Source organism: Leuciscus leuciscus (genome assembly GCF_965113295.1).
Source record: "Leuciscus leuciscus genome assembly, chromosome: 15".
Taxonomy (NCBI): domain Eukaryota; kingdom Metazoa; phylum Chordata; class Actinopteri; order Cypriniformes; family Leuciscidae; genus Leuciscus; species Leuciscus leuciscus.
In genome coordinates, this window is record NC_138739.1 from 7,788,226 (window position 1) to 7,807,669 (window position 19,444).

Below are 19,444 nucleotides of genomic sequence, written 5' to 3' on the forward strand. Positions count from 1 at the left end.
TCCTGTCCTCTTTATAGACCTAAAGCGAAAAAGCATTACATGGTTCACCTGCTGTCTGAGAGACTTTACCGGACATTAAATTGCTTCTGCACTCTGTTGGATCCAGTAAGGATCAAACTTACTAGAACGGTGCCTGTAACCCGTTATACCACATCGAGTGAGTGATGCTCCGCTTTTGTGTCCTGAAGCCACGGTCTGCTCAAACAATGGTCGAGAGCAGTGTCCGTTTAAAGGGGTAGGGCGGCGTCTTCTGCCCTTTGTCTTTTGCTTTGGGATTTACTCTTCCCACTGTCCTGGCGTAAGGGTAAGGAGGAGGCTTCTTGCTCCGGCGCCCTGATGTATGTTGTGGAGAAGTGATCGTCTCCTGAGTTGATTCCAGTTTTTGACCTGCCTCACGCAGCTCTCGATCTCCGGCCGGATATGGTGGTGGGGACACCGATGGAGTCTGTGTTTTGACTCCTTGAGAAGACGCCACTCCCGTGTCCATCTTTCCTCTGAAAGTGTCCTCTTGTTCCTCTTTGCAAATATCAATGTCAGCCGTCAGCAGGTCTATCTTCTGGACCACCTGAGTTCCAGGGGATGACAATGCAAAAAGTTAAACGGTTAGTTCACCCAAACATACAAATCCTGTCATTAATTACTCACCCTCATGTTGTTAATTAATATTAATCAGTACCAAAATGTATAATTACACTAACAATGACACCTTAAAATAAAGTATAACCTAAAGTTCTCATGCTATTCTTCTGGCAGGATCATTTTATTTAGCTAAATATCTCGCCATTCACTGATGCGTCAGGTCGCACGCAATCATATAATGTTTGGTCTAAAATGCGAATGTTCTCATGTTTTGTCTCAGGACAGCAAATGCGAGTGAATTTTCTGTCATCTTTGCAGGACTGTGCAAAGTAACATCTTTTAGCAACTGTGTGAAAGTGATTAGCATATAGCAGGCACAATACTGGCATAAACATGAATATCTATGGGTTCAATATGCGTCACATGACTAAACTTGCGTCATCGTTTTCAATATCCTACGTTTTCACAGTCCACACTACAGCACGAAAACTAACACTTTAAACACTTAACTAGCACGAACACCTAAAACTTACTGCCATGATGTTATAATTGGGACAGGAGGAAGTACTTAAACTGAATTATAAACACACAAAATAATAGTTAAGTAAACATGCTAACAAAAACACGCATTTCAATGTAACGCAAGATCTAATCTGTTTATTGGCATGTTAATATACAAAGAAAATGTATGGATTTTCCTTGAATAGTGCAAAAACTGGCGCTGTTTAAAAATGTATGTTTGAGAATTGCGTATTAGCGTGGACAAGGCCTGAGAGATTTCTGTTCCTCCGTTGACAAGGCTACGCAACTACCACATTGACGCTTTAAAACGTTCATAAAGAGATAGTAAAACTAATCCATATGAATTGAGCGGTTTAGTCCAAATTTTCTGATCTCTTTATGAACTTTTTGAAGCGTCAAAGTGGTAGTTGCGTAGCCTGTCAAAGGAGGGACAGAAGTCTTTTCATTTTTGGGTGAACTATCCCTTTAATGCAAATAGTTCCTTGAAACATAGAGTACTACACAAGTTTATATTAGGGCACATTTCACCCAAGAGTGTTTACAAGATTATGAAACTGTGACGGACAGCGGCTCTTTCTTCTAGCCCGTCTGAGAGGACCATAAACCACTGGCCAACGTTCCTCTCCGATACCGAATACATTTGCTAAATGGAGCGTATCAGACCATTCCTCTCTGCATTAAAGTTTCACTATCCCCTCACAGAAGTGAAATTGCCCAATGTGCAATAAATTCAGGGGTCTCTATAAACAGCATTAATTATTAATATGAAGATAAATATGAAAGCTCAAAACTCATGGTCCGTGCGTTATCTAAAGTACGACCATTAAGAGTATCCAGGACTTGATGATGGATAGTATAGAGTGTGGGATTTAACCAAACAGAACATTTAAACGCCGCCCTTTGTTGCACTCAATATGAAGAACATCTGTTAACATCCCCAAGTGATAAATAAACCTTTTACCTCCTTCATTTCCAGATGTATCTCTTTCAGGCCATGTAAAACCTCCTCGAGATTCACAACAACTCTTTGGATCTGGTCCCGAATTGCTCTTTCCGACTGCTTCGAGCTAAAAGTCCCTCGTCCTGGTTCATTTAGATCCACTTGGGCAACTTTTCCTTGGCACTTAATATGGTTCTTATTGGGTTTGTTGACATCTTTGGTTGACTGCATAACTTCACGCACCAGACTTGGTCCGTTCAAGTCTTGCATTACACGTCCAAGGCATCTACTTAAATCTCCCTGTCCGTTACAAGTGCAGATTTCTGAATCCCTTTTAAAGGTCGAATTGGGAGCGTCACTCGCTTCCATCCAGTTTGATCCATGTTGCAGGGCCACTCGCACAGAGCCTGATTGTTGGTCCGCCGCACAAACAGGCTCTCCACAGTTTCCATGACCTCTGAACTCTGTTGGCGTGTCCAAAGCACACTTCCTCAAGAAGGGGTGTGTCTCGGTCTGGTGCCGGTGGCCTACAAAGCTGCATTCTCTCAAGCTGTAGTTCACAGAGACGCTGTTATGTTGCGGCCGATCCCAACGCACACTCCTATGACAAATCTGACCAGTTACATCATGCCGTCGACCCCCCTGAAAGGCAAGACATTGCTTGGGAGTGTATCCATTCAGGGGCGAATTCTGCACCTTTGGTCCACAGGTGTTCGATACATGCTCCCCATTCCCAAGACAGGCAAGGAGGTCAGCTTGTGGTCCATTTTGGGATGGGTTAATGGGTTGAATGCACTGCTCTTTGACCCCTTTTGTCTCGGAAAACATTCTTCGGCCTAAGAATGGGACTCTCGAGAGGACACGTCCCGTCTTTAAATGTCCCGGCCTTGTCATTACCAGATGTTTTTCTTATCTGTCAAACTTTCTCTTGCTTGTTTCTTCACTCTGACCCCCACCTTCCCGGGGTTTGCTTCCTCCTGGTGTGTTCTCTTCCTCTGGATCCTTGCCCTTTTTTCTCTCTCACCTTGCTTTGTTCCCGTTGTCCCGTCAGCCTCCGTTTTCCACCTTGTCTCTCTCAAACTCCCTGCATTTCTGTTCCACCGGCTGTTGCTTTGCTTTCCTGGCTTTGACTCCCTCTCTCTCGCTCACTCGCACTGCGCTTGCCTCCCTTTCTGGTTGATTCTTCCTCCCACTCCCTCTCACGGCTTTTCCTCGCTCCCCCTCTCTCTCTCTTTCTCTCTACTTGCAGGAACTCATCGTACCTCAATCAGTAAAAGGGGGGGGGGGGGGGTTAATCCAGTGGCGATGCTAAATCTCCATGTATGTTCCCAGCCTCGGGACTGATCTGATTACTCCTGTTCTGCCTCAGTACGCTACAATTACATCCAGGATTTTATAGCAGGACGCCAGGGAAAAAGAAGACTCCCTCCTCTAGTGCTTTATGGGGCAGCGCAAGCAGGACTAGTCCCTAAAAAAAAAAAAAAAAATGCATGAGGATGCGACTTTTAAAATTAATAACCCTGCACACTGCAGCATGAAAATACTTCTTCATGTCTTTGGTTTATTTCGGGTTTATCTGGTATGGAGGGGTTCCCAAAAAGAGCATATACTCAAGTTTGAATTCTGCTGCATTTTCAAATGTTTTAATAACCACAACAGTTTTATGAGTTTCTAATGATTTTTGATTTTTAAGTTAAACACCTTATTAATCCCACAAGGGGTTAATTACATCAGGGCAGTGGCATCGCATAAAAAAAGAAAGAAAAACATATTAAAAACAATCATATTCCACAAGGTGCCATTTTTGCATCAAAAATTGGCACCTTGAATGTGATTAACCTGAAAGTCACACATGTTTTTTTTTTGTTTTTTTATTTATTTATTTGTTGTTTGGTTACAGTTCAAGCCATTATGCAAAACTGAAAGGTCACAAATGCAAACTTCCGTCATTGTGACTCCCAGCCGCTTTCGTGTTTTTTTAAGTTTCGGTTCTTTTCTCATTTCCACATAATCTTGACCGATCAGTCTGAGAAAGGTCAAGAATTTTACCCTTGACACAGTCTCTGATTCATATCAAACCACAGTACATTCAAAAAAAAAAAAAATAATAATCTTACTGCAGACTCTTACTTTTATCCCAAGTGCATTTTTAGATGCTTATTTTGTTAATATGTTCACTGCCGTTCAAAAGTCTGGGATCTGTACGTTTTCTAACGCTTTTAAAAGAAGTCTCTTCTGATCACCAAGGCTGCATTTATTTGGTTAAAAATACAAAACAAACAGTAATATTGTGAAATATTATTACAATTTAAAATAACTTATTTTTTATATATATTGTGTAAACTGTAATTTATTCTTGTGATCAAAGCTGAATTTTCAGCATCATTAAATTCCTTCAGAAAACATTCTAATATGATTTGCTGCTCAAGAAACATTTATTATTATTATCAATGTTGAAAACACTTTTTTTTCGTGATTTTTTGATGAATAGAAAGTTCAAAATAACAGCATTTATTTGAAATAGAATCTTTTGCAACATTATTAATGTCTTTACTGTAACTTTTGATCAATTTTAATGCATCCTTGCTGAAAAAAAGTATGAATTTCTTTAATGTCTTTAAAAAAAAATTATTACTATTATTACTAAATTATTATTATAGCAAACTTTTGAACGGTAGAGTATAATGTTACAAAAGCTTTCTATTTCAGATAAATGCTGTTCGTTTTAACTTTCTATTCATCAAAGAATCCTGAAAAAAAGGTACACAACTGTTTTCAACTTTGATAATAAATATTAATAAATGTTTTTTGAGCATCATATTAGAATGATTTCTGAAGGATCATGTGAGACTGAAGACTGGAGTAATGATGCTGAAAATACAGCTTTGATCACATGAATAAATTACATTTTAAGAGATACTCACATAGAAAATTTTAATTTTAAATTGTAATAATATTTCACAATATTACTGTTTTTTTAATGTATTTTTAATCAGCCTTAGTGAGCAGAAGAGACTTATTTGAAAAACATAAAAAATCGTACCAATCCCACACTTTTGAACGGCAGTGTGTGTTACTTAATATTTAAACTCATGATCTTGATGTTACTTACTTTTTCTGCTTACACTATACACACTGTAAACTTATATTTATAGAAATATATTGCTAAATGAACAACCGAAACACAAGTATACTTCATTTTCGTCTCATGACCTCCTCATACTGTATACAAGTGGCGTCCAATTAGCATCTTGTAAATAAATACAGCTATTTTGGGGGGTAATTTCAGGGGTTTTAACTCAATTTTGATCGATTATAAATAAAGATGCTAAGAATTGTGGCTGTAATTACTTCCAGTCACACTGGGAATGGGAAGGTCAAGTCGAGGACGTTGCATTGTGGGATACAGTCCTGCATTTTGAAAACCGTGTTCAATTTGGTGACGCTAATGGTGCATAAGTTTAATCTCTAAGAATAATAAATTACAAATAAAAGCAGTAAATCAATTTTTTGTGTAGCACTTGGTCCAGCGGGCAACAGAAACATGACTCACTGTTCAACATTACTGATAAACAGCTTGAGCGAGCGCAGCCACAGAGATGTTATCGTCCTCGTAGCTTCTGCGGGCTAACGGTCCCAGAGGGCCTTTAGTTTGACACCAGACGCATCGCTGTGCTTTGAGACGTCACTCTCACGCTGAGTGCGAGACATAAATAGCAGAAAAATGCAGCAGTTCACTTGAAATTCAGTTTGGACGGGTAAGTGCTGTTACCTGTCAAGTCTGACAACACTATGTAACACTATATAATGGCCTGCAGATGCTATTACAACAGCTGTGGGTGTTTGACCTCATCCTTCCCTCGGCTCTTTTTGAGCCGAACTTCTTTTTTTTTTTTTTTTTTTGAGTGTTCATCAGAGCGGTACAAGACTCTAGGACGTAGGACTCTTTGTCACGCTTGAACCATGAATACAAACACAAATTATTTTAATGGATTCAAAGAGTTTTGTGGTTGCAATTTAAAAAAGTAACAAATCCTTCCTTTGCGGGTCAATTTGACCCCCTTAGGAATGAATGGAATGCGAGAAATGCTTCATTACACATAGAAAAACCTAAAAATGCTAAAACTTTACCAAATTATTTTATAATGTCTACATGTGTATCTGAATGCATACTGAAAAGATCTGACTTTAGGACCCAGAGGAACAGCTCATTTGCTCCATATAGAGCTATCATAAGGCCCTCTAGTGGCAAGAGTCATGAAATATCATGTTATTTTTATTTTATTTTCACAAGAGGTCGGCAAAGACACCCAATGTAACGCCTCATTCGCGCCGCAGGAATTTTTTACGCGCGTAAAACGCGTCTTTGCATTGACTTAACATTGAAATCACTCGCGCCTGACGCGCTATTCGCGTCCGGTGTGAACGCACCATAAGAGATTTTGAACTGAATTAAAAGGGTTATGCAAGAAATTGTGAGTTAATTTGAATTTGAAGTTGAACGAATGTAAGGAATGTGCTTAAATTACTATTTATTCATTATTTATTGATCAAATCTAGTAATTCAAAAATAAATAAAATAACAAAAAAATCTCCCCCCCAAAAAATGCATTAAAAATAGAAAAAGTATTATCAAAATGAAATGAAATGAAATAAGCTTTCTGAAAAAAAAAAATCAGCATAATTTTAAGGGCTTCGGGTCATTTTGACCCGCGAGGGAAAGATAAGGGTTAAAATCAGACATTTACACCGTACACATCAGCACCAGGTTTTACAAGCTGATTGTAATGTCATTTCTATACTTCTGATGGCTGTTACCAAGACAACCGACGGGCCGAAGAGTGTGTTCATGTGTTTTGCAGGTTAGGTGTTTTAGGTGTGAAGGGACATTGCGGGGAACGGGTCGAGAATGATGTCAGCGCCAGCTATTAATAACTCAGGAATTCCACTTCTAGTGTGATAGATAAGGTGATGTGACAGAATTTATCATCGCTGCATGCATAACCTTGAGAGGCGTGCAGAATATCAATGATTTCTTTATCTAGGCCATGTTTTTATTATATAAATAATTGCTTTACATGCACTCTCGCTTTTTAAGTGAAAACAAACACAGCAGGTTTTAGAAGCCAGAGGACGTTCTAGAGGAGAGAAAAGCGAAGGAGGAGGAGGGAAAATAAAAAAAGAGAAGAGTTTTCCAGGTTGAAGAACTCCAGTCCCTGTAACTCACGTCTCAGGTATCAGCCGGAGGGGGATTGAGCATCGGCACAGAATACAGAAGCCGTGTCAGGACGGCACATCGAAACAGCCGTGAGAAGAATAGCAAACGAAACCAGCGTGTCGTCACACATTTTCAGACTTTTTATATTGTCTCGCACTCGACAGGCCTGTGAACATCCCTGCTATTGGCTTCAAGCTCAGGACCACCTCAGGGAGAACTAGGATTACCTTTTTATACCGATACCACACTATAAACGTTGAGGTGTTTTCTATACTGTGTATGTATATCAATGCACACGTCTATTTATACACACATACAGTGAGGAAAATATTTTATGCAGCTAACGACCTCAAACAGGTGCATCTAATTTAGGATAATAAATGGAGTGGAGGTGGACATTTTAAAGGCAGACTAACAGGTCTTTGAGGGTCAGAATTCTAGCTGATAGACAGGTGTTCAAATACTTATTTGCAGCTGTATCATACAAATAAATAGTTAAAAAATCATACATTGTGATTTCTGGATTTTTTTTTTTGATTATGTCTCTCACAGTGGACATGCACCTACGATGACAATTTCAGACCCCTCCATGATTTCTAAGTGGGAGAACTTGCAAAATAGCAGGGTGTTCAAATACTTATTTTCCTCACTGTATATTTGCGTGTATGTCTATATATGCGTGTGTGTGTGTGTATATATATATATATATATATAATTATACAGACATGTATTTATAAACATATATAGACACATATATACATACACGTGTCTATATACATACATATTATTTGCATGTATGTCTATATATATATATATATATATATATATACATATATATACATACACACACACACACATGCATGTTTATAGACACAAGTAGACATATAAACAGACACATACATGTGTTTATATACATACACACACATACACAATATATATGTAGACATAAGTAGACGTATATATAAACATTTATAGACATATACACATGTGTGTCTATATACATATATAGACCCATCGGTTAAAAATGTGTGTAAAAATAAGACCAAAAAGGACTTTATTAATAAACATTCCTGGTTCTTCCAACTGAGAAAAAAAACCCCAGTCTTTGTAATCTTTCATCTAAAATGTAATTACGCTTCTTCTGAAACGACTGTCCTTTTTGGCTTACATCACTAAAACACTCATCCAGCCACCTGTCATCCAGAGCACATCCATTCTGGTATGAAACACCCACTTTCCACAATCCAATCAATAATCATAATAATAAAAAACCCTCCTCCACTCACCCCAGGATATTAATTCACCCGAAATACGTCACAATGGGTTGGATTATGTTAATGCTAAAGTCTGCAGTCTTGCTGCTCAGTCCATGTGAGAGGAATGAAAAAGTTCAGATTTGGTTTTCTAGAAAAAAAAAAGAAAGAAAAAAAAACTAGCATGCCTGAAAATGATTAACATTCTGTAATCCAGGGCAAACATGCTAATACTACTTGCACTCTTTTGCTAGATTGTTCTGCAGTTCTCCTCATTAAAGAAACACAACGCATACCTCTTAAGAATGACATTTATATATATATACACACACACACAGACACACAAATAATGTTTTTATATACATAATTTCTAGAAAACAATACATGAACAGAACTTGTTTGTGACTAACACAAATAACCTTTAAAATTCTACTTTAAAAACATGTTGTAAATGTGAAAGACAGTCGTGTAATGCTCAGGTAACATCTGCAAATCGAAAAACAAGGTATGCAGTCCTTAATCTGTTTAAATTGGCCAAAAACGCCATGAGTAAGACCTGAACCCTGAGAGGTTTGAGGATGACCAGGAGGTATGGCTTTCACCGCTGCCAAAGTCTGAGGAGTTGCTCGGAAAAATTCACTTTTTCCCCCTTGGAATATGAGCTACTTTATTCGTAAGCTTGAGCTTTACTTAAAAATCTAGTCGGAAGACGACAAATTCAAACAACCCTCTGTTATTGATTAACAAAAGGGGAAAAACAAGTGCATAGATAAAGATAAAATGTTTTTGAGGCCAAGAACTCACATTAAACCGTTCAATAAGAGCCTTTAAGTATCCCAAAATGATCCAAATAACTCAAACTTTGCGATTCTTTCAGCATAGGATATTTTGTAAAAAAGAAAAACACAAGATTGGAATATTCTAGGTTATAATCGATACACGAAACATAAAAACGTGGGCACTTACAATGCCAGGGACAAGTCCACAGTTGCCTCATAGACTTGTAAGTGCACTCCTCTATGCACATTTTTCGGTAGCTTTTACAGTTTTGTTGTGGAAACCACAAGGGACGTCGAAAGAGCTTAACTTGTATATAATAACCAAAGTATTCCTTTGATCTCTGTCAAAACGGCTTTGAGCTTATTGACGGCAGGGACATTAAGGCTTTAACTTGTTGATTTGAGTGTTCATTTAAATGAAAAACAATCAAAAGTGACATATAAAGGAAAATAACGGCTCAGGCATGTAATTATACATATAAAACCTTCATTCAAACAGCAAACAGAAATGCTGAAAGGTAATACAGTGACATTCCAACACAATTCTTCGTTCCTCGGTAAGAAACTGCATCATGGTAAAGGCCTCCCGTCAGCAGGGGGCGGTACGGAGTGATAAACAAACAAGACGAACGTAAACACGCTTATATGACCATGTTTGGAAATCACAGGGGTGATCGTTTACAAACAGCTCAGTATAAACCGCAAGATGACATCAGACATGTCCAAAAACATTCAAACAGTCCTTTTGGGTTTTAGCGTGTCCATTTACGGGAAGCGAGAGGGTGACCCTTCAGACTCATTTCCTAAAATTAGAGATGAAACGTTATACGCCTCCCCCAGTGCGCTTTGTGTTTGCAGTGCTTGAAACGAACATTTCCTCTTGGCATCAAAAGGTTTGTAAATGGTTCTTGATTTCCTCTGATAGTGAATCTGAGTTCTTAAATAACCCTTCAGACAAACAGGAGCAAGATTTGCGTTGAGTTTGCGCTGTAAACTCCTCGTGTCTGAGAAAGACAGAGAGTGACGTTTCACTGGAAGGTCAAACGTACGTGTTCTACATTCATTTAGCGTCCGATTCACGAATACGATCTTCCCCCGAGCTTAAGCTCACTTTGAAGAAAACGTTCAGATACATTTCCGTCATCAAAGATTTCCGTCGTCCAGCATCTTGTTGACTCCTTCACAGATCTTCTGCAAGTGCCCGCGATACACTTCCGAAGGTCCGTACAACGTCGCGAGGAAGTCGCAGTCGGAGAAGTGATTGAAGACGTGGTTGATCCGCCCGTGAGATTTGGCCGTCAGGTGCCGGTTGATGGCCTGGTGGAGAAGTTCGCGGCAGTCGTTGAGTAAGTTGCTCATGACGCGTCGGTCGAAGGTGAAGTCGATCTGGTAGAAGCTAACGGTCGTCATCGCGAGCGTGTGCACTTTCTTTCGGAAGCGCTCGACCAGCGCGAGCTCCTCATTGTTGAACTGGCCGTTGCGGTAGAGGACGCCCAGCTTGACCACCATCTTGATGAGGTTCTTGATGATCTTCTGGGCCTCCTTGCGGTTTCGTGTGTACTCTTTGGTCACCCGGTACAGCTCGTCCAGTACCTCGCTGCTGGTGTCGTCTATGAAGAGGTTGGCCATCGTTTTGGTCGCCATCTTGCTCATGAGCTTCTTCTGGGCCTGAAGGGCCAGGTTCTTCGTGCTGAACGAGTCCATGATGTCTACGGATGAGACACAAAGAGTCAAAGTTTATACATCAGACATGGAGAAGAGACATGTAGGAATTAAAGCAGACAACATTCCTAAAAACATGGCACAAATTGCTGATTATTAAAAGCAAGTGAGTAAAAGTAGGTTTTCAGCCATGACTTGAAAGTTGGCAAGTCAGGAGCAGATCTAACTTGAAATGGCTAATTATTTTATAATTTAGGGCCCGCAATAGCAAAGGCATGATGATATCTTTGTTTTAGTCTGAACTGTGGGATATATAAACATTTCTATGTCCCTGATCGAAGACCTCTGGAAGGATTTTCATTGCACTAAAAGCTATTGCAAGTACTGTGATTGTATTGCACTGAAAGAGGTATTCAAAATGAGATTTCCAAACAAGAAAAACTTAAAACAGAGCTGCGGTTTAGCATTCTTCCAAACAACAGTCATGCATCCAAACCGGGATCCAAAGAGATGTTTATCTTGAGCGTCTCGGCCGGAACGACTCCCACGTTGCAGTCAAAACATGCTAAACGTTGAAATCAAATAACACGATTTAATAGGAGGAACACAAACCATTCTTGTATGTGAAACGTTAAACATTCATGCGACATGAAGGTTTCGCTTCGGGACATTGAGGAAACCAATCATACCAACTTTTCTCATCAAAAAGGCGAGACATACACAACCTTAGTCAAAGGTTTTGGATCGATTACGATTTTTAATGTTTTTAAAATAAGTCTCTTATGTTCACCTAGGCTGCATTTATTTGATTAATACACAGAAAAATTATAATAATAAAAATTATAATATTGTGAAATGTGAAATATTATTACAATGTAAAACAGCTGTTTTCTGTGAATATATTGTAAAATGTCATTTATTCCAGTGATCAAAGCATCATTACTCCAGTCTTCAGTGTCACATGATCCTTCAAAAATCATCCCAATATGATGTTTTCATGCTAAAGAAAAATGTACTATTATTATTATTATTATTAATGTTGAAAACAGTTATTCACAATTTTTTCATTTTTTAAACAAAATATTTTATTTCAAATAAATGCTGTTCTTTTGAACTTTCTATTCATCAAATAATCCTGGAAAAATAAAAATACACTGAAGGATCATGTGACACTGAAGACTGGAGTAATGATGCTTTGATCACAGGATATAAATTACATTTTACAATATATTAAAATAGAAAACAGTTGTTTAAATTGTCAATATTTAACAATATTACTGTTTATATATATATATATATATATATATATATATATATATATATATATATATATATATATAATAAATGCAACCTTGGTGAGCAGAAGAGACTTCTTTTAAAAACATAAAAAAATCTTACCGATACAAAACTTTTGACTGGTAGTGTATATGAAACGTTAATCTTTCATGAAGGTTTCGCTTCGGGACATTGAGGAAACAAATCTTCACAACTTTTCTCATCAAAAAGGCGAGACATAAAGGTCTCTTTGTGCACGTTTCCTGCAAACAAATATGAATGTGCTGGTCATTCACAATTTTTTTCTGCAACTAAAACAATCCGAATACGGCATCCGTGCATTTCCGTTCTCACACGCCGAACGCTACACTTTAGAGGCTTTAACAAAACAATGGACTTCCTAAGTTTTGCACAGGCCTGACAGGACAATTTCCCCTTCTTAAAATGACCGTTCCCTGGGGACGTGTTGCACACAACAGAATGTCTTCAACTCTGAGTCAATGCGATTAATTGTTTCTAATTAAAACCCAAATGCCAGGAGGCTTTAAGGATTAGTTCACTTCAGAATTTAAATTTCTTGATCATTTACTCACCTCAACGTCATCCAAGATGATCATGTCTTTCTTTATTCAGCCGAAAAGAAATGAAGGTTTTTGAGGAAAACATTCCAGGATTTTTCTCCATATAGTGACTTCAACGGGTTGAAGGTCCAAATGTGAGTTTCAGTGCAGCTTCAAAGTCTCGACACGATCCAGCCGAGGAATAAGAGTCTTATCTAGACAAACCATCCGCCATTAAAACAAATAAATTAAACATTTATATAGTTTTTAACCACAAACGCTCGTCTTGCAGTGGCTCTGCGGTGCGGCACGCATTACGCAATCACATTGAAAGGTCAAGCGTGACGTAGGCGGAAGTAACACCTAGTGTTTACAAAGCGAACGTGTAAAGACTAAGTCAAACGGCATTTACAGAAATAAATAAAAGGTAAAACAAGGATGTCGGACGAGTTTTTCGCCCTTCCCTACATTTTCCGCCTATGTGACCTTTCCAACGCGATTACGTAATGAGTGAAGTTGTGGACGTGCAAGACGAGCATTTGTGGTATTTTTTTATATATATTTTTTAATGGCCGATGGTTTGTCTAGATGAGACTCTTATTCCTCGGCTGGATCGTGTCGAGACTTTGAAGCTGCACTGAAACTCACATTTGGACCTTCAACCCGTTGGACCCCATTGAAGTCACTATATGGAGAAAAATCCTGGGATGTTTTCCTCAAAAACCTTAATTTCTTTTCGACTGAAGAAAGTGAACATCTTGGATGACTTGGGGAAGTAAATTATCAGGACATTTTTATTCGGAAATCAACGAATCCTTTAAGTCTAGTCCCAGACTAAAATGCATGTTTGAGATGTTTTAATGGAGAGCAACTTGTCTTAAAATATGTCACTGCTTTTTCTAAGGCACATTTTAAAAAAGTTACTTGAATGTCCTAATTGAACTAAGGCCTAATCCTGGCTCAATCTAACCCCCGTCTGTGAAACCAGGCCACAGTCATTAGGAAGTGATACCGCGAGTGGCCCGAGACCGATGCCTTCCCCAGAACATTGTCTTTTTTTTTTTCACACACGCCAATTTGCATTTCTTTGAAAATGCACGTTTGATGTGACTCGATTCCCAGGGACAATCTAGTATCCCTAGTTAGCGGCACTTCTAACGCTGGATTATTTTGAGGGGATTACACATCGGTTGCTGAGCCTCGTATTAATATCAGTCAAGATCAAAGGTACATCGTTTGAGGAAGAGACAAGGTGAGATCGTGATAATCCGACAGATTCCCGTCAGACAATTATGAAAGCATTTTTGAATGTTTAAAACCAAATCTAGATGCATTTGGGCACTACTAACTTTCATACTCTTTAACACCCTGACAACCAATAAACAACCTACAGCCACATTGATAAAGAATTAAAACTAGGGATGCACGATATATCGGCATTGGCCGATATATGTTCAATTTTAATATTATAAGGAAATTTGGCCGATATGTTAAAGCTGATAATGACTTGTCATCTGAGACACTTCAGATGTGCACTGTTGTTTACCATGATGGTTTTGAATAGCTTTAAATATAATTGAAATCACTTCATAAAAAGGAAAATACAGTTGAGTGCAAGTCTGTCATATAGGCTACAAAAGCCTATATGAAGCCTGGTTCTTTATTAGAACCAGATTTAGATGCATTTGAGCCCTAAAAACTGCTGTCAAAATACTCCCACAATACAGATGACACTAAAACCATTCAAAAGAAATCTCGTGTTGGAAGAAAATGGGCGTATTTACAACTCCACAGGCACATCTCGAGAAGACTGAAGTATTCTACGTTCTTTTGTTTTGCACTAGCAGAACAAAATAGCTGAACGTTGGCCAAGCAACAATGGGCAGTTCACCAGCTTCCCAACATTATCATTAGTGGCGAGATTTACAAGGGTGGAAGCAAAACAAAACTCAAAAAGCTCATGTACAAGACTGAGACTATAGCGTGAAACGACCACAGATATCAGAGCAACGCTCGTGGTGTTTGATTCACCACTGGACAAAGAGGCTGTAACAAGAGACCGAGGTTTTGAGTTGCTTAGCATCAAGCAGAGCCAACACTCACCTTCCTGAAGATATAAGGTTGCGTTCTCCATGACTGGGGAGTGGGAAAGCAAGAGATTGTGGAGGACGTTGGAGAACATTGGAGATCACCGAGCCAAGCCTGAGTGTGTGAACTGATTGTTTCAGGTGTGCAAGTGATTTCACCTGTAGGTTTGGCTGTTATCTTCCACCCTGCTGGTAGATGCTGGAACTACACCTAATGGATTGCTTTCTCAAAGTATACTGTTACGTCTCAAGTCTCCTACTTATACTACGCCCTAAAAGCATGTACTCTTTTTGTGAAGAAACGAGTGTGTAGCAGAAGAGTACACAAGCTTTGGGACTTACTATCACATCATACAATTACGTCTTTAACGGTTGCTCTCTGTCGAATCCTGACACAGTAAACTGACCTGTCAATCATCTAGTCAAAGATAAAATCCTCCACATTTCATTTACTTTCCTACCGTATCAGAGAGAAATGCAGAAGCATGTTGATCTGCAGTCGCGGGTCTTTCATGCGGAGACTCTCCTCATATTAATGCAGAATGATGCATTTAAAAGTTAATGGCCAAACGGATCTTTATAAAAGTCCACATTGTTGTTGCAGATGATGGATAACATTAAATAAAAATATTTTTTTATCAGGTTAAACTTTGATTAGTCACTCAAACTTTTATCTAAACCTCTCACCGTCAGTCACGCACATCGGCCATGTTTTTTTTAAAGTTTTTTTTTTGTTTGTAGTTCCTCCTACAAAACGCAATGGAACATGGGTAATATTATCTGTTATAGTGAGCACGGATCCACACTTCGAAAATCCACTGGAAATAGTAGACCATCCGGGGACTTTAGACATGCATACTCTTTTCAACATGCTATGCTTTGGGACACACTTATTTTAATCTCAAACACTGTTTAGGATGAATAGTTTAGACCTTCTTGACGCCCAATGACCCTCCTTAAGGAAGCGAGAAACAAGCTTCCTGCAGCTGGAAAGGCCAACAAAAGGGCCAGTGTCCAAAACTCAAACTAGCTCTGTTTTCAGGTACGGACTGAAGCAACACAGCCACAGCGTGCAACAGCAACAGCAGCAGCAAGTCCTTCATGTGGATCTGCTGTGTTCACTCGCATCGATCGTCTGCTGTGCAGGGTTCACAGGCTACAGTCAGAATTATACCAAAAATGCATTCATTTTTTTCTTCTGGCCACACAGATCTAGAGAAGCCTGCGGTGCCCAATGAATTATTCACCAGTTCCACAAATTAGTCCCACACTTTAATAATGCATGAACCAATTTAGGAATAAGGGTTTGGGTCGGCTGAGTGTGTTTTTGTGCAAAGGTTATCAAAAGCCTGGAAAGTTCATTATGAGAACGAGTCTCTCCGACAGAATTAGCGATCATTAGTTATGAGATGCAGAAATGCAGTGTTTTTGGTGAATTCTGATCAAATATTGAGTAAATTTGGGGCAATTTTGTATTCATCTAATGTTTTATTTAATGGCATGAACATAAACTTAAACCAGTTTCCACTTAATATAAATGCCTCATTCTATTCTATTCTATTCTTAAGAGTAAAAAATAAAATAATAAAAAGGTAATTGTGTATTTATTTCTTGGAATTGCAACTTTGTTTCTCCTAATTGCGATTGTACATCTTATTTTAAATTTGACCTCAAAATGACTCTCATATTTATTTCTCTGTCATAGCATTGGCCGATATGGTCAACCACTAGTAAAGTTAAAATGCCTAAGATGGATGAGGGTTTTTCCTGCATGTACAAAATGCCTTAGTCAGCATCGACGTGCCTTCATGGACTAAACTAAAACAGCATGTTCTTTATATCCAACTACCTGACTCTATATTCAACAGCATCGGTCAACGAAGTCTCAAAGTCTTGAGGGTAAAGGCTTTAGATCTTTGTTCAAGATGTATGCATATAATAAATGCCAGTTAACGTGCGCCTTAAAGCCCAATGTTAGTTAGTTCACCCAAAAATTACAATTTGAAACCCCCCAAAAAAGTCACTCTTCCTCCAGAGCTGGACGGCCGTTACCAGAAGCCAGTGTTTATGGTTTATAAAGTTATAAATATGGATATTTATCTTACAAAAATGCATCGCTTTGCTTCAGAAGGTATTTATTAAGTAATATGGATTACTTTTATGATGGATAGATATGCTTTTTTGGGCTTCAAATTTCTCAGGTACCATTCACTCCCATTATAAAGCTGGGAAGAGCCTTATTTTTTTAATATAACTCTGATTGTGTTGAAAGAAGAATGTCATATACACCTAGATTGGCTTGAGGGTGAGTAAATCCTGGGATAATTTTCATTTTTGGGTGAAATAACACTTTTAAACCCAAAATAAGAGCTACCTATTGAGTGCTGAACACTGAAGGTTGAGACACATCCCAGACAACTGAAAGAATGCCGACGGTTAATGTTTCCTAGGCTACAACCATCCGAAGCCTTCATTTAAGTGAACTTTGCAGTCCAGTAAATAAGGTCATATCCTCCTGTTTCTATCAATAAGTTACCGGCCTGTTACTCTTATCTAATTTCCATTGTATTGCATCTCAAATCTGGATTACTAGTGCTTGATCCATTGCATGCACTGAAATGCAAAACGTATTTCAGTTGCTACCAAATTAACAGTGTTTACATACTATTAATAATTCCCATCTTGGTTTGTTATTTTACAATGTGACGTCTATGCACGCAATAGAGGCATGATTTCTGTTTTTATTCTCAAAACAGAGGTACATAACGTTATGCATTGACATTACTGAATAAATAACATTAAACAATAACCTCAATAGATAACAAAAGCACATGTTCTATGCAAAAATATAGATTTGTGTATCTACAGAGAAGGAAAAATAACGTTTTTCATGTGTTCATGAATGCACGACATGCAAAATGTGTGTTATTGAAGGCAGTTAGAAACTCACTCACTCACCTCTCGCCTATTTCAACCGGATACTGGGCGTCTAAAGTGTAACTTTCGTTCTTCAAACCTCCATTTAAATACACTGACAGCCAATAAACACCCTACACAAGGATAAGGCTTAAAACTATCTTATAAGGCCGGTCAAATGTGTCCAACAGGTATGTGTTGGGTCTGAGCCGCTGGTGTGAATAATTGACGCGTTTTCTTCTCCCTCTTTTCGCGTTTGGTTACCAGAGAGTTTGTAACCTGACTCCACCTTTTCGAAAAGTTTCAAACATGAGGGTCTCAGGCGCTCGGTGAGTGACGTGCTAACTGACCAATCACGTTCGGGTTTGGCTCTCCAACGGGCCAATCAGAGGGAAGAGAGGCGCGTGCGTCCAGCCTTCCATGTGGTTTCCCGTCATTATCCTGAGAAAATCCAAGGCTGAAAATTTCCCAGAGGAAATACTGTTGAACAATGAAGGAACTCTCGTAACTAGTGATTTTTCTTCTATAAACAAAATGGCTGTCGACCTTAATAGATAGTTTCATTGGGTTGTTTACGTGAGATATAGCCTACCTGGAATTTTATCGCTAATAGTTGTATTATTAATATATTTTTGTAAGTGAACTCTACAAGGAATGTATAGAAAGGTGCGAGACAGATCGAGTCATCCTCACCGGATGTTGACCTGCTTTTCCGTTTATAAATGGAAAACATTCAAAAACATCCGGTGGCTGTAAATAAACACTAGAAATTCTTAAACCATATGACATCCTCTTCATGACACAAACAACCCCAACACCTGCGACCACAGATGGAAATAATCGAGTACGATGAGAATACATAGGAATAATGTTTCTTCTATTTAATAATATTTCATTATTTTATTTTTGTTGTTGCTTTTATTACTATTAAAACAATATATGTTTTATTAGACCTTCCACGGTGGTTTTTATGGAAGAAAAGCAGCGCGCATTATGGGATGTTACACAGTCCGATGGCGCCGCCCAGCGGTACAACGTTGTATTGCAGCGTCTGGGTCAAAGTACAGCAACATGGACAACTTCTTTAAAAATATCAGCAATTTTCTTCATATACTTTTTTAATGCTTTTTTTCTTGAATGTGACCAATTTAATTTATTTATAAATATAAAAATATATACGATTTAAAAAAAATATATATCAATTAAAATGTTTTTTGTTATTGCATTTGACACGTCTCAAAGCCTATCGACTGCTAAAAATAAAGAAAACCTATCAATTGAGCAGAAAATCAACATTTATCTACATGATACTGTCACTTTAAACATGTTCCATGCTCTCTCTCTCTCTCTCTCTCTCTCTCTCTCTCTCTCTCTCTCTCTCTCTCTCTCTCTCTCTCTCTCTCTCTCTCTCTCTCGCTTGCTCTCTCTCTCTCTCTCTCTCTCTCTCTCTCTCTCTCTCTCTCTCTCTCTCTCTCTCTCTCTCTCTCTCTCTCTCTCTCTCTCTCTCTCTCTCTGTGTAATCTGTATGAAGATAACGGACCGCCGCTTTGATCTGAGTCATTTAGGCGATTCGGTTCATTCGAACAATTTGCTGTTTAAAACAATTTGGAAGTTTGACTTTAAAATATTGTGTTAAATTAAACTATTTAATCG

The 19,444-nt window shown here is 38.5% G+C and overlaps 2 protein-coding genes and 1 long non-coding RNA gene across 3 annotated transcripts in view; 1 reads left to right on the top strand and 2 right to left on the bottom strand.

Annotated features, from left to right (window-relative positions):
* LOC309476538 overlaps positions 1-15,503 on the top strand; it is a 60,368-nt gene extending 44,865 nt beyond the window's left edge. Inside the window, exon 2 of the long non-coding RNA XR_014198249.1 lies at positions 12,936-15,503. This is a non-coding gene — a long non-coding RNA (uncharacterized lncRNA). The remainder of the gene's footprint in view (positions 1-12,935) is intronic.
* Positions 123-4,471, bottom strand: LOC309476071 (uncharacterized protein). Its single transcript, XM_082139229.1, has 2 exons — positions 2,063-4,471; positions 123-565 (listed from the first exon to the last, which is right to left on the bottom strand). The coding sequence occupies exons 1-2, from the start codon at positions 2,933-2,935 to the stop codon at positions 200-202; spliced, it is 1,239 nt and encodes a 412-aa protein (XP_081995355.1). The 5' UTR covers positions 2,936-4,471; the 3' UTR covers positions 123-199.
* Positions 8,808-18,095, bottom strand: tnfaip8l1 (tumor necrosis factor, alpha-induced protein 8-like 1). Its single transcript, XM_082139561.1, has 2 exons — positions 17,834-18,095; positions 8,808-11,000 (listed from the first exon to the last, which is right to left on the bottom strand). The coding sequence occupies exon 2, from the start codon at positions 10,993-10,995 to the stop codon at positions 10,435-10,437; it is 561 nt and encodes a 186-aa protein (XP_081995687.1). The 5' UTR covers positions 10,996-11,000; positions 17,834-18,095; the 3' UTR covers positions 8,808-10,434.
* Between the last annotated feature and the right edge of the window lie 1,349 nt (positions 18,096-19,444).

Coding starts and splice junctions, on each gene's coding strand:
- tnfaip8l1 (XM_082139561.1), bottom strand. CDS start 10,995: ATGGACTCGTTCAGCACGAAGAACCTGGCCCTTCAGGCCCAGAAGAAG.
- LOC309476071 (XM_082139229.1), bottom strand. CDS start 2,935: ATGACAAGGCCGGGACATTTAAAGACGGGACGTGTCCTCTCGAGAGTC. Junction 566..2,062: donor TACATCTGGAAATGAAGGAG/GTAAAAGGTTTA, acceptor CCTGGAACTCAG/GTGGTCCAGAAGATAGACCT.